The 13,398-nt window shown below is 35.4% G+C and overlaps 1 protein-coding gene across 1 annotated transcript; it reads left to right on the top strand.

Moving 5' to 3' along the window:
• Positions 1-4,427: 4,427 nt before the first annotated feature.
• LOC143584583 (nuclear pore complex protein NUP58-like) lies at positions 4,428-10,814 on the top strand. The gene is made up of 6 exons (XM_077066604.1): positions 4,428-4,693; positions 6,497-6,611; positions 8,315-8,773; positions 8,855-9,338; positions 9,411-9,451; positions 10,097-10,814. The coding sequence occupies exons 1-6, from the start codon at positions 4,443-4,445 to the stop codon at positions 10,130-10,132; spliced, it is 1,386 nt and encodes a 461-aa protein (XP_076922719.1). The 5' UTR covers positions 4,428-4,442; the 3' UTR covers positions 10,133-10,814.
• Positions 10,815-13,398: the final 2,584 nt, after the last annotated feature.

The raw sequence follows: 13,398 nt of genomic DNA on the forward strand, positions 1-13,398 counted from the left end.
GACTATTGTCTCATTTGTTGTGTGTCGCTTACGCGTGGCCTTTATGCGCCTATCCCGGGGATGCGCAAGGTCTTCTCTTTATTCTCACAGATGTTTCATGCGCTTGCGCGTATGTGATATGCGCCACGCGCAGATGTTTCATGCGCTTGCGCATAGTTTTGGCTTTGTGTCTTCATGACATCCTGATTTCAAGCCTCTTGTCTATATCTTGTGGGTTGACCCGCCACGCTCGATGTTAAGGCGGGTGCATACCCCTTCATAAATGATTACAAAATGCTAGTATTTCTTACATTAATTGGTCATACGAAGGTGTTCAAATAAGGATATCTACAACACCAAAAACAAGAAAACCTTCTACAACTAAAATCTGAATACTGAATAGTGAATACGTTTATACGTATGTTGGGTTCTAGCAATCTCTCCGTATTGAAGCCAATTTTACTCTTATGTTACTCATCTCAAAATGGCACGTAGTCCACATACTCCCATATGAATCAACTCTGATGTGCCTACTCTAGCGTGTATATATCTTTCTTATTGATCACAAGCTCCCTTGTGTATCAAGAATTGCTCATTTCGGTCACATAGTCACTGTGCACACTTAGTTCCTAGTAAGACTAAAGGGTTGTTTGGTTCATTCAAATCTGAATGAGCATTTGTCTCATTCAGCAAGAACAATAATTCTGAATGATTCAGACCTAATTTTAACAATTCAAATGTTTTTTGTTTGAAACCAAACAGTCTGAAGTCTGAATGAATCGAACGTTTACATCTGAATGGTTCCATTTAGATGTAAACAAACAGCCCCTAACTCTTTTACACATTACAAACCAACAAATATAGACAAAAAAACATCATGTTTTTAACAAATGATCATGTTTTTTTAACAAATGAACAACTAAGTTCATCATTCCCAACCCCGTTAAAGAATGCACTTTAGACAAGTTATGAATACTTGTTTTGAAGAAACACGGAACCAATCCCCGGGTATGGGTCCTGGATCCAATGAGTCCACATGGTAAAATACGATAACTACTAACACAGTATGAGCACAACTTCCCGAAGTCCAATGACCGGAACCTGCAAAACATACACCGTGAGTCTCGTTACAGGAAGGACAAGAGGGGGGGTCTTCATCTAACCACCATCCGGCGTGAGAATCAGTATCGTTCGTAAAGGAGAAAGTACTGAAGTATATAGACTAAGTGTAGTCAGAGTATAAGTGAGTCAGAGTGAATGTGAATGAATACCTCATGCATGTTGACAATGTATTTATAGCCGAAGGATGTGGGAAGGTGATTGGGCCAGCTGTCCTCTTCTAGAAGATCTTGATAACCGCTTGGACGCGTGTCCCTTTGTGATAGGTTGAGCTATACGTCCCATGTGCATGGGTAGAACAACCTGGACACGTGTCGCCTTATGATAGGTCAGACCATACCCTGGTCATGTGCACGGTTATAACAACCTAGCCAGGTGTCCTTCGCTCATTGGCTGGCGAGTCACATATTCTTCAAGTAACAATCGTGGATATTCTTCTAGATGACAAATAGTTAGTGACAGCTGTCCAGTTGGCATTGCCTTCCGGTTATTTTGGCGGACATGTGTCATGTCTCGCGGATGACTTCTTAGGGTGCCTGGATGCTTCCGCGTGTGGTGCGAGGACGTTCTTCCTCTACTGTGTTATGCGGGTGATCCATATGTCCCGCGGGTGGTATATGAGGGGTTCCCCTACGACCCGCGAATGATACTTAAGAGTATTTTGGTCTTTTTAGTACCCTACCTTTATATGTTTATAAATATGCTAGCATTAATATTGACTCAGGTCCATCTTCTCACCCGTATGCACAATTGACAATTTAGAATAAATATATTAATTTAGAATAAATATATTAATTTCAACTCAACTTGGTTCCAACATTCTTCTAACTTTAGATCAATTATTCAAAATTCAGAATTTCTTCATAGTTTCTACTTAACTACCGTACTCAAATTTTGACCCCTTTCCTTCCTATATATTTGATTCACATGCTCAAAATCGGTTAAAAGAAAACTCAAAAAGGTTTTCCTCAATAAGTTTTCCAAAAAGTAAAAGAATGTATATATAAGAAAATCTATTAATTTTATATAATTTTATAAGTTACAAGGTGTTTGAAAAAGTTAAGCTTTATGAATTGATAAGTCATAAATTGCAACTTTGTAACTTATAGCTTATGACGTATATAAGTCATAAGGAGGTTAAATAAGGAATCCCAAACACCCCCTAGCACTTCAATACGAATTCGGCCCCATATTCGTCTTACGCTCGTTCAAAGTTAAAAAATCGTCCGTTAAGGTGATTATGTCGCCATGTAACGTAGTTAAAAAAGTATCCTTTTTAAAATTGAAAAATAAATACAACACAAAACTAGAATATTTTTTGCACAAATCAACTCCACTTACACAACCAAACAAAGATTTTACACCATAAACCCAAACAACTCATTCAATCCTAACGAACCCAACTAAAACCAAATAACATTTTCCAATTTGATCCGTCACATTGTTATTTCCAACAATTAGATTATTTGGGTTTGTCATTCGGTGGTTGGAATCAACAACTTCCAAATATCCAACAACCTAACCGACCCCGAATTTGTCCCCGAAACGTAACCTGGCATGACGTGTGGTACGGAGATGATAATGAGATGGAGTGGCGGTTTTAGCAAGTATAGACGTATAGTTGTTAACTAAGTATCTTTTCTTTTTTATATTAAATGCTCGCACTAATTATAATGATACTAAGAGTATCATGTAACTATGTAAGGGAAAGGGAGCTATGAAAGACCAGTGAGGGGTTCATGAATATTTTCTAGATGGTGCATTGTTTTTAGATGTTTCAGTTTTATAGGATCGAATATAAAAAAAAAATTTGGGTCGGTAGACGGTTCGGTTGTATATTTACTAAATTCAAGCCTTCAACAATCAAATTTGTACATCTATGCTATAATCTACTTGTGCTGAAAATTCATTATGTTTTTGTAGTCATCCAAGTAGAATTGTTCATGGTCCGATTTTGACGGTTTTTATGTCAAACCGTGAGGCAAGCCGTTGGTAATGGTTTTTTATTATAGAAAACCGAAACATCAAAATTAAAACCGAACCATTACTAACAATTTGGTTTCATGGATTAGGTTTTATTTCACATTTGTATAAAATGTATAAAATAAACAAGCTGTCCAAAATAACTATCTGTATGAAAATAGATATGTGCATTTCAGAAGTAGTAAAAAAATTAAACGAATGCCCAACTTCTAGAATCAAACCCCGGACATTCACCTTAACAACCAAGGCCTTAGCCACTCCACCACTTTTCTAGTTTTGTTAAGTAATGCACTCTAATTTTATAAGGGGGGTTCACTCAAGATTTCATATATAGCATTATGCTATTATTTCGAAACTCGGGTGGTTCCCGTGCACCCCCTATCTACCTCCAAGGTAGATCCGCCCATGTGAAAGACACAATTTGTGACGATAACTTGTAAAACAAAATAAACCATTTTGGTTCCTATGTTAAATCTTTAAAAATAAAACAAAACGATCTAGATATAGTAATTTACTGTTCTTCACTCATAGGCTGGGGTGCAAATATGGCAACCAAATGGTCTAAGGGAACACTATGCCTGAACGTAGGATGAGCTCTAGATAGTACCGCCATAGACCAGTACTAATCCTTAAAATTTGAAAAATTTGGTAGCGGTACCGGTCCCGAAATGTTAGGTTCGGTACCGGTACCGTACCGATATCGAAAACTAAAAATTTGGTACCGATTCGATACCGGTACTAAAAACGCTCATCCCAACCCATGCCAAATCATACACACCCTCGCTCTGAACTTTGATTTTATTATTTAATATTTTTTTTCTAATTCTTTTTATTTTGGAGAGAAAATGGTCTCAAATGGAAGGTATAACATATGTTGAATAGTGAAGAAAAAGTTTTATCACTGATGACGAATAACTCATAATACAAAGTTTAACGCCTTGCCTTTCAAACACTTTTCTACCTTAAGTGTGATATTATTAAGAATGTTTGTTTTTTAGTCTTAAATTTTAAAATGTGAATGAATTAGTTTGTCATTTTTGTTTATTGTATAATAAAATGTTATATTATTTCACACAATCTATACGTGTAAGTAAGAAAGCACATGATTTATAAAGAGATTAAAAATTGATAAAAAATAAATAAATTTATTCTCTATAATAAAATAAATTAAACCTTTATAAAAAAAAAGTGTTTACTCTTCTCATTAATTAATAATAACTTATTACCATATCAGTTGATATTAGAAAACATGATGATTCGGCCCAGTCCACCGTAAACCACGGCCCAATTACAAAGCATCATCTTCCCCAAATCTAGGGTTCTAAAAAATTCAATTCAATTTCGTCGAAACTGTAGTAACAATGGCGTTCTCGTTCACGCCGCAGCAACAACAAACCACCTCTCTCTTTCAAACCCCACAACAACAGTCGCCGTTTCAACCCAGCGGCAGTACTTTATTCCAACCACAACAGCAGATGTTCCAGCAACAACAACAGCAGTTACAGCCACAAAACCAGCTCTTTCTCTTTACCAATGACAAGACTCCAGCTACCTACGGCACTAAGTGGGCCGACCTACACCCTGACTCCCAGAAGTTTCTTCTTCAATTTGAGTAAGTTTATTATTATTATTATTATTATTATTATTAGCAATTTAGTATTAGAGAGTATACTGAGATGTAGGTTATTGCGGTGGGATATCAGTAATTTTAATATAATGCAGACTTTAGATATATGCCAATTTAACATAACACTAACAATTAACTATACATACATACATACTCTCCACCTACCATTAACAATTTAACCTTTTGCAACTTGCAATACACTAACCATTGTAGCAACTACGAACTGATTAAGACTTTAAACACCGATGGGAAGAAATATGAATGGAAGAACTAACAAGAAAGGTACCGATATTGGGAAATCAGTCATTTATCCGTCAAATATAGCCGATATTTCACATGGGGACCGATAATAGATATAGCGTCGATACTGACTGCATAGCCAGAAAATTGACTCATTAATGTTTTAAAGAGAAATTGTGAAATTATGAAGGTTATGACTTATGAATATTGCGACAAGAGTTTCCCGACTAATCTGAAGGGAAAATTCTATAGGGTGGCAGTTAGACCTGCAATGCTATATGGAACAGATTGTTGGGCCATCAAGAAGGCACAAGTGCGGAAGATGGAGGTAGCAGAAATGAGAATGCTACGTTGGATGTGTGGGCACACAAGGCTAGACAGAATAAGAAACGTTGTGCTTCGCGAGAGATTAGGGGTGGCGAACATAGCAGACAAGATAAGAGAGTGGAGATTGAGATGGTTTGGACTTGTAAAGAGAAGACAGACGACGAATCCTGTTAGATCCGTAGAAAACATTACTATAGAGGGGAGGAGGGGTAGAGGACGACCGAAATTGACTTGGGATGAGAGGATTAGGCATGATTTGATAGACCTAAACCTCTCCGAGGACATGGTTGAGGATAGGAATTCGTGGAGAAGTAGAATTAAAGTTAAGGATTTTTAGAGAGAATTGAATACCTTAGGGCTTAGACTTAACTTATTTAGGTCACATACCATAATGGTATTTCCCTTACATACTTTATTATTATTATTATTAGCTTTTATATTGCGGTTAAACTGTGACCTTTTTATTAATATTATTATAATTAGTAGTAGTTTTTATATAACTGTTAAACTTTGATTTCCTTTTTTTTGCTTCATACACATGTTCTTAGAGCCGAGGGTCTCTCTGGAAGCCACCTCTTTATTCCTTTGGATAGAGGTACGGTGTGCCTACATCCCACCCTCCCCAGACCCTACCTATAGCTCTGCTGTCGGTGGGATTTTACTGGGTATGATTGATTGATTGATTGATTGGTTGTGTAAAGAACTCGTTAGGCTGAATTTGGGTAGATAGGAATCATAGAACTCACATTGCAAAGTGATTTATTTACTGAGATTAGATTCTGATTGTTATTCTTGGCTGTTGCTCGTGGATAGCTTCTGTTGCAATATCTATAGATTTCTGTTGTGAAAGCGTGTGATTTCTTTGTTTAGGTTTCTAGCAAATTGACTCGTTATTGTTCTATAGTGAAGTTATGAATAAAGTGACATATGTATGGACTTTGCAACAAATCGTATGAGTTCTGCATAGTTTTATAACTTGTAAAGTTACCTGGTTCAGCACAAAAATGGCGGTTGCTGTTTTTTTTATGCGAGGATTTTAGATTATTACATGTTATGAATCTTGTTTATTGGTTGTGTGAGGAGCTAGTTAGGCTAAATTTGGGTGGACGGAGCATACATTGCAAAGAGATTTAAGTAATAAGATTAGATTCTAGAAGGTTGTTTATTCTTAACTGTTACTCGTGGATAGCATCCCGGAAGTGATTTTTTCTTTATGGATAGGGAGAGAATACTGGAGTATAGAGATGAAAGCCAAAGATTGGATCAATGTGGCAGACTCTATGATTCTTCCGTCTCCAATGATGGATTTGAGCTTGATGCAAGCCATATCGTTCAGGTACTGATTTTTTTTTTTTTTGCTAGTACAGGCTATAGAATGTACTGACAGTCACCAAGTAGTGACAATGCAGTTAAACACTGTTTTCTTAATAGCATGTTTTGCTTCTTGTTTTTTTCTAATCAAGACCCTTTATAGTTTACAACTTTAGATGCTTTATGCCTATATCCTTTGAAACCAAATTGTCATGGCTAAAAATTAGTTGGTTTCTGTATATTAATGTTAAGTGTTTGTGTACACTTTATTCATAGTTATCAAAAGCGATGCGCCCCTGCGCCTAGGCGAGGTTTCTGGGCGAAGCGACATAACACCGCCTATGTTGACTCAGGTCGACAAATCAGGAAGAAAAGCGACAAGTCTATATTATTATCATTTTATTTAGTTTGATTTTCTGTGATAAATATTTAACAACTTACCAAATATTTTAGGGGTTAACAAAATTAACAAATAAACTCTTATCTATATAATTTCTTTTAACTCGTTAAACTTTATATCTTATATCGCTTCAAGCAGCAGCAGCCAACCAGAAGCTTAAGAAAACAAAGGGTTTTTTTTTTAAATTATAAGGTTGTTAATATTATGTTTTGTTTAAATTTCTGTTTTACATTATGAGCTTCTTAATATTCAGTTTTTTTTTAATATCTGTTTTTGATTATTAGATTATTAATACTCAGTTTTGTTTTAGATTATTAGATTAGTAATATGCAGTTTTGTATTAACTTTTGTTTTAAATTATTAGATTAGTAATATTCAGTTTTGTTTTAGATTATTAGATTATTTATATGCAGTCTTTTTTTTAATTTTTTTTTGTGAATTTTTTATTCAAGTGCGTTTTTTTGTCTCAGGCCACGCCTTTTTTGCGCCTACCGCCTAGGGCAGGCAAGTTCGCCTTGTGTGCGCCTGTCGCATTTAATAACTATGACTTTATTTTTTTGTCAGATTTCTTGGTTTTAGAATGCGCGCATATTGCGTGATGCACTTGATGCACTAGGGAAATTGCATCACATGCTGCGATGCGTTGCGTTTTCAAGATGCGATGAAAATGCGGTTATTGTGGTGCAATTGCGTGATGCGAGAGGTACGATATGTTGCAAGCATCGTGCTTTCTTTAAAAGAAAAATCAATTTTGAAACTAAATTGCTTCTCAATTTCCATTTTGAAACTTCTGATTTCTTGTTTTCTGCAAAATTGAACTCCGATTAGCAACATGTATTCTTCAATTTAATCATTTTTTAAATCCAATTTGCAGCGATGCTTCAAATTGAATAATCAGTTTCCAGAATTTGATTAGAAGCGAATCAGCGATGCTACAAATTGAATAGTTGGTTTCCAAAATTCGATGATTTATTTTTGTTGATTCAGTCAAGTCTAGGGGGTATTATATTTTATTTTTGTTAGTGAAGAGTGTCAAGTGCAAGTCTAATGGATTATTAAAACAATAATAAAAAGAGAAAAACAAGCAAAAAAAGAGGATAATAGGGTTATGTGATACCATTAATTTAGTATACTAATATTGTTGTTTTGTTAATTGATTCATAACTTTTTTGAATTTTTTGGTTATTGTCATATATTTTAGTATTTTTCTAATATAGAGCGCATCGCAAACGTGATGCGCTCGTTCGTGTCATGCATCTTGCATCACGTTGTATGTGAGTGTTAGTTATTTCATCGACTTAAAGTACTATACTTGTTTTTTTCAAAAGGAACTTAGTGGAATCAGTACAGCAATGGACCGACAAAAAGTTCTGCTTCAAGACCTTACTTCTAATGTCAAAGATATGCTAAGAAACACTGAAATTGCTGTTCGTTCTTTCATGATGCTTCGGTCCAAATTTCATAACCCAAACAAAACATCTTCTGCAACAACATCACAACCTTCAGGAGGAGCCACAACAGCAATAACCACAGCATCTACCCAAGCCATGGTTCCTGTCTATGATTTCTATAGTGGCATGCCACGAAAACCTTCCCCCTATTTGCAGCAGACAGTTGCAAGGTTTGATAAGTATCTTTCTGAATGCCGCCAGTGGATTGAAGAGCTGGAACAGTTACTTCTTCTAGAAGCTAACAAGACCGGTCTGAGTAACACCGCATCATTGTTGCAGTCTCTTCCAAAAGTTATGTCAAATGTTCATGACTTCTTTGTTTATGTGGCTGCAAAGGTATGGTTTGTTAAGAACACACTTGTTTAAAATTTGAATGCTATATTTTTGCAGTTTGCACTCATTACATATGGTTTGCAGGTGGAGAGCATTCATCAATATATGGAGTCAATGAAAACCGCTTATCTGGCTGAGCAACGTGGCAGGGGGGATGCGAATGATCCATTTCTGGAAGCTGACCGGAGAGAAACAGCCAAACGAGTGGCGGCTGCCCGCAGGGTACACCCGACTCTGCATCTTCCTGCTAACTCACAGCCATCAACTCAAGCTGCTGCTAGCTCAGCAACACCTGCTACGTCGGCTGCTCCACCTGCATCTGTCCCAGCTGCAACAGGTGGATCTGGGCTTTTTAGCACTCCATTTGCTTCCACGTCATCGTCTTCATTGTTTTCAACCCCTGCTGCCACCTCAACTCCAGCATTTTCTTTATTTTCATCATCTGGTGCTTCTCAGACATCCAGCTCAGCACCTGCATTTAATACTACCCCTGCTGGAACTTCTGCGTTTACATCGCCGTTTAACCTTTCTACAGGCGCTGCATCAATTTCAACATCATTTGGTACAGGTAAAGGTTCTCATTTTAATAATAGTGGTTTGTTATTTATCAATTAATTTGTTACTTGTTTTGTTTTAATAGGGGCTGCACCGGTAACGAGTACAAGCTTTAATACTTTATCTGTAAGTGAAAGCTTTTCTTGGCCATTTTAAACTGAAATGAGATTTTACTGTCAAATAATATCCTCTGATATCAAATTTGCTGTCTCTTTTGTGCTCTATGAGGTGTGCATGTAATTGGGCCAGATTTAGATCAGATGAATTGACCCATTATCCAATCAAATGAACTTTGGTCTGACCCATTAGTTAGCGGATAATGATCTGATATATGACCCAACAAATCAAAATTGACAGACCATGACTCAGTATGACCCATTTGTTTCATTTTGTTAACCACTAGTCCTTACACTTTAAACAACATTTCGTTGGATATAATAACTGTGAACGTTAAAACAGTAGTAAAATTTTACAAAAATGTTAAGTGTTCTTTTTTTTTTTAAATTAAATTGATTTATCTAGATGAATCTTGGATGGATCCACATATCAATGTAACCAAATTAGCTGATTTGTTTTTATCACTTGTTGGATTAATAGATCAAGTATTTTGGCCCTTTGTACCACGTAGATGAATTACTCATTGACAATCTCGAGTCATGATTTTTTTCAAGTTGACACAGAAAATTTACATCTTATTGTGAATTTTCATATATTTCTATTGCAAACAAGAATCTTCTTATGATTGTTTATTAATGTTCATGTTAATTGCAGAAAGCAAGAGCTAAAAGTCGCACTGGAAGGAGATAAAGTTTTCTGCATCAATCAATATCATCTTCTAGTGGTGGAGGTGACATGTTTGTTTGTATAAATTCTCATTGGCTTCCAAGCAATTTTATTAGATTTAACCTACAATTGTGGTTCGAAGTACACAATCTTGATTAGACTCAGGTTTATTTTATGTATGCTTTGTTTTTGAACAAATGAGTTTGAAGATTATATCTACAGCTTATGTCTGTTTCAGACCAAAACTGTATTTGATGATAAAGCTAATATTTTCCAAACTTGTAGTCGTTATCATCTCGTAACAGCTCCCACTTAGCCATAATCACACCATTAGGATAAAAAGTTCAAAATTTCAATGCTTTTTAGTCGACTGATTAGGTACGTTGAACGGGTCCCACTTATTATAATAACTGTACAGCTTTAGTGACTGACGAATGAGACTGTGGAAGCGTCATGGGAACTACTTGGTTGTAACTATAAATTAGCATATAATGTGCTTCCAAGACACAAGTTGGTAGTTTATTATATGGTTACAGTACCATTAATTTAATATTGTTAGTGGAAATCATCGTGCGTTTGAAACTGACTGATGTCCAATCTGTTGATTGGAGCGAGTTGCGAACGACAAAGATTCACAAGATACCCGAATTGGCACGTTATAAAAAAAATGACATGTAGATCGTCATCAAGTGGGTTTGAAAGCTCAGTTTCTCCAACCAGTTTGCATAATCCCATTCCACTTCTCCAAAATATTAAAAGCGTTAAAATGTTTTAAGATCTAAGAGAGGTTAATCACATGATTAAACTTTTGGTAAAATATAGTACTTCACGTGATAACACCTTTAGAATTGCTCATGCTGTCTAGTCAATTCCACAAATGGGTCATATTCTTTTACAAGAGGAATGTAATATCTGAACACTAAGTTTTGTTCAGTGATGTCATAGTTATGGCCTTACAAGTTTAGAATCTAAAATTCTTATCATCTACATCTACACGATGATGATGGTGCTCCTGCTCATGCCTCACTTTGTCATCATGTTATGTAGACATGATATAAACATCAAATAGATTCCTCTTAACTTTATATATGTATTTACAGGTAGTATATATTATCATATATGTGTATGTGTATGGCTGCCAACTTTAGACTAATTCTAGTATTATTATTATTATGTCTGGTGGGAAGTACCCTGTTGGGAATCTTGATTATTTCTGCAATTATGGTTTCTTGGTACACCAATTGGTTAACAAACATCTCTGTGTTCACAATCACTTTTAAAGGCATTTTTGTGTGTGTTCTGACCTGTTTGACTGGGTCAAACTGCCCAAATGTATTATTATCCCACTAACTTTTATCAATGGGATGTAAAGCTTATATAGACTGTAACAGTTGGCCCATGAGTTGGGCCATGGTTATGGTTATGTTGGTGCAATAGATGGTTAAACTTAAACAACCTTTGTATATATGTTGATAATAATAACATTGAAGGCATTTTTCATTTTTGTGTGTGTTGACCCAGTCAAACTGCCTAAGTGTATTCCCACTAGCTTCTATTCTATCAATGGGATGTAAAGCTCATAGTAGACTAGACTGTATGTTGGCCCATTGTTGTTGAGAACGGGTGTTACATGATTTGGTCATCTTTCTCTCACACATCTCAATCAAAATGGACCCTAAGGCTAAAGCTGCAATATAATTGAGTTAACTCACTTTTGTATATCTCAGTGACACGTTTTCTTACTAAATTATTTCGTTTTCTTTCATTTAATTATTTAATCTGTTATTGGTAATATACAATCAGATCTTATATAAAAGTGACATGTCCTAAAAAAAGTTATCTTCTCTACCGACAATAACCAAGGATATAATACCTGTTTTTCTTTAAATAAAACCTTAGATTTTTAAGTTGTTATCATAACTGATAAGGGTTTAGACACCTTTTGTTATATAACAATAGTAACCATCATGAAAACAATCTGTTTATTTTTTTAATAATTGCGTTAAGGGCAATTTTATATTGATCTTTTTTATCATACTACTAAGTTGAAGGGCTTTCACTTATGACAAGTCCATTTTTTCATTGGTTAAAATCTATGGGGAAACCAGGCGCGGGTAAAGATTTCACTGAATTAGGATAAACAACTACTATTATCGATCAATGCCGAAACAATTTTTCACTCATGGATCTCGAACTAACTGTAAATATTCAATCTTTCTAATTTCAGGGCCTTGTTTCTCATGAAACCCAACAAACTTTAGAAAGAAATATAGTCACTTTGTTAGTTAGATCTTTAATCAATCATGTAAGTAATTACTAATGGATTTTAAAAATCCAAAATTTCTTTATTTAATTTTGGGTTTTTTGTTTATCACTCAACGAATCGCCCTCGTGAGAATGGTTTCTACTAATGCCATTTTTTCTAAATTACTTGGTCTTATCCACTTAATATGCTAACAACGAATTTCTTTTCAATTTTTGCCGTCTATAAGACTTTAACCCAAGACCTCCCAAACTCTTCTAAGATGTTTAAAGTTTAAACGCTTTGTCTTTAATAATAGACCACCAAAGTCCAAACCATTAGTTGTTATCAACAATATACATTCAGTTTTCATACAAGTGAGTTAAATTTATGTCATCTAGACCGTTTTCATATCGAGGAAAAAACCAAAGACGTAGTGGTCTAGCAGAGCTAGAAACTGTGTAAGTTATCGTTAAAAATAAAAAAAAATCTAGACCAAGATACATAAATTTGTACATCTAATTTGTGGGTTCTTAATTGGTGCATCTAATTAAAGGTACTACAAATGAAGCATTGCATGAAATTAAAGATTTGAACTTTAGTGGAAACCGAAATTTTGAATAAAATCTAACCTATCTAATAATAATGTTGATGAAGAGAAGATTGGAGCATGGGGGAAGGTGTCAGTAATAAATTATTGTGCCATTCAAATTCTCTTTTTATAAGCTGGTCACAGCCAATGAATGTCTGCCCACATGCCATCTTTGTCTAGAGATTATATATATATATATATATATATTATCACCGGTGAGGTGAGTCTGGACCAAGGATCTCTCTCTCTCTCTCTCACCTTTTGTCAGATCAACCTCCACCTTTCTTTTTCCTGTGGCCCCCACCATAAAAGTACACCAACATATGAATTAGGGTTCCGCCGATCATGTGTATCACTGATCCTGTCCACCCCAGTAACTTACTTTCATCAGATAAAGAAAAAGTAACCGATACATACATCAAACATTCTTTATAAACAGCATTTGGAACTACTCTC

This window comes from Bidens hawaiensis, unplaced genomic scaffold (genome assembly GCF_021521415.1).
Source record: "Bidens hawaiensis isolate Kalapana, Puna unplaced genomic scaffold, B.hawaiensis_p1.1 tig00033185_1, whole genome shotgun sequence".
NCBI lineage: Eukaryota > Viridiplantae > Streptophyta > Magnoliopsida > Asterales > Asteraceae > Bidens > Bidens hawaiensis.

Coding starts and splice junctions, on each gene's coding strand:
- LOC143584583 (XM_077066604.1), top strand. CDS start 4,443: ATGGCGTTCTCGTTCACGCCGCAGCAACAACAAACCACCTCTCTCTTT. Junction 8,774..8,854: donor TTGTTTATGTGGCTGCAAAG/GTATGGTTTGTT, acceptor TATGGTTTGCAG/GTGGAGAGCATTCATCAATA. Junction 9,339..9,410: donor TTCAACATCATTTGGTACAG/GTAAAGGTTCTC, acceptor TTGTTTTAATAG/GGGCTGCACCGGTAACGAGT.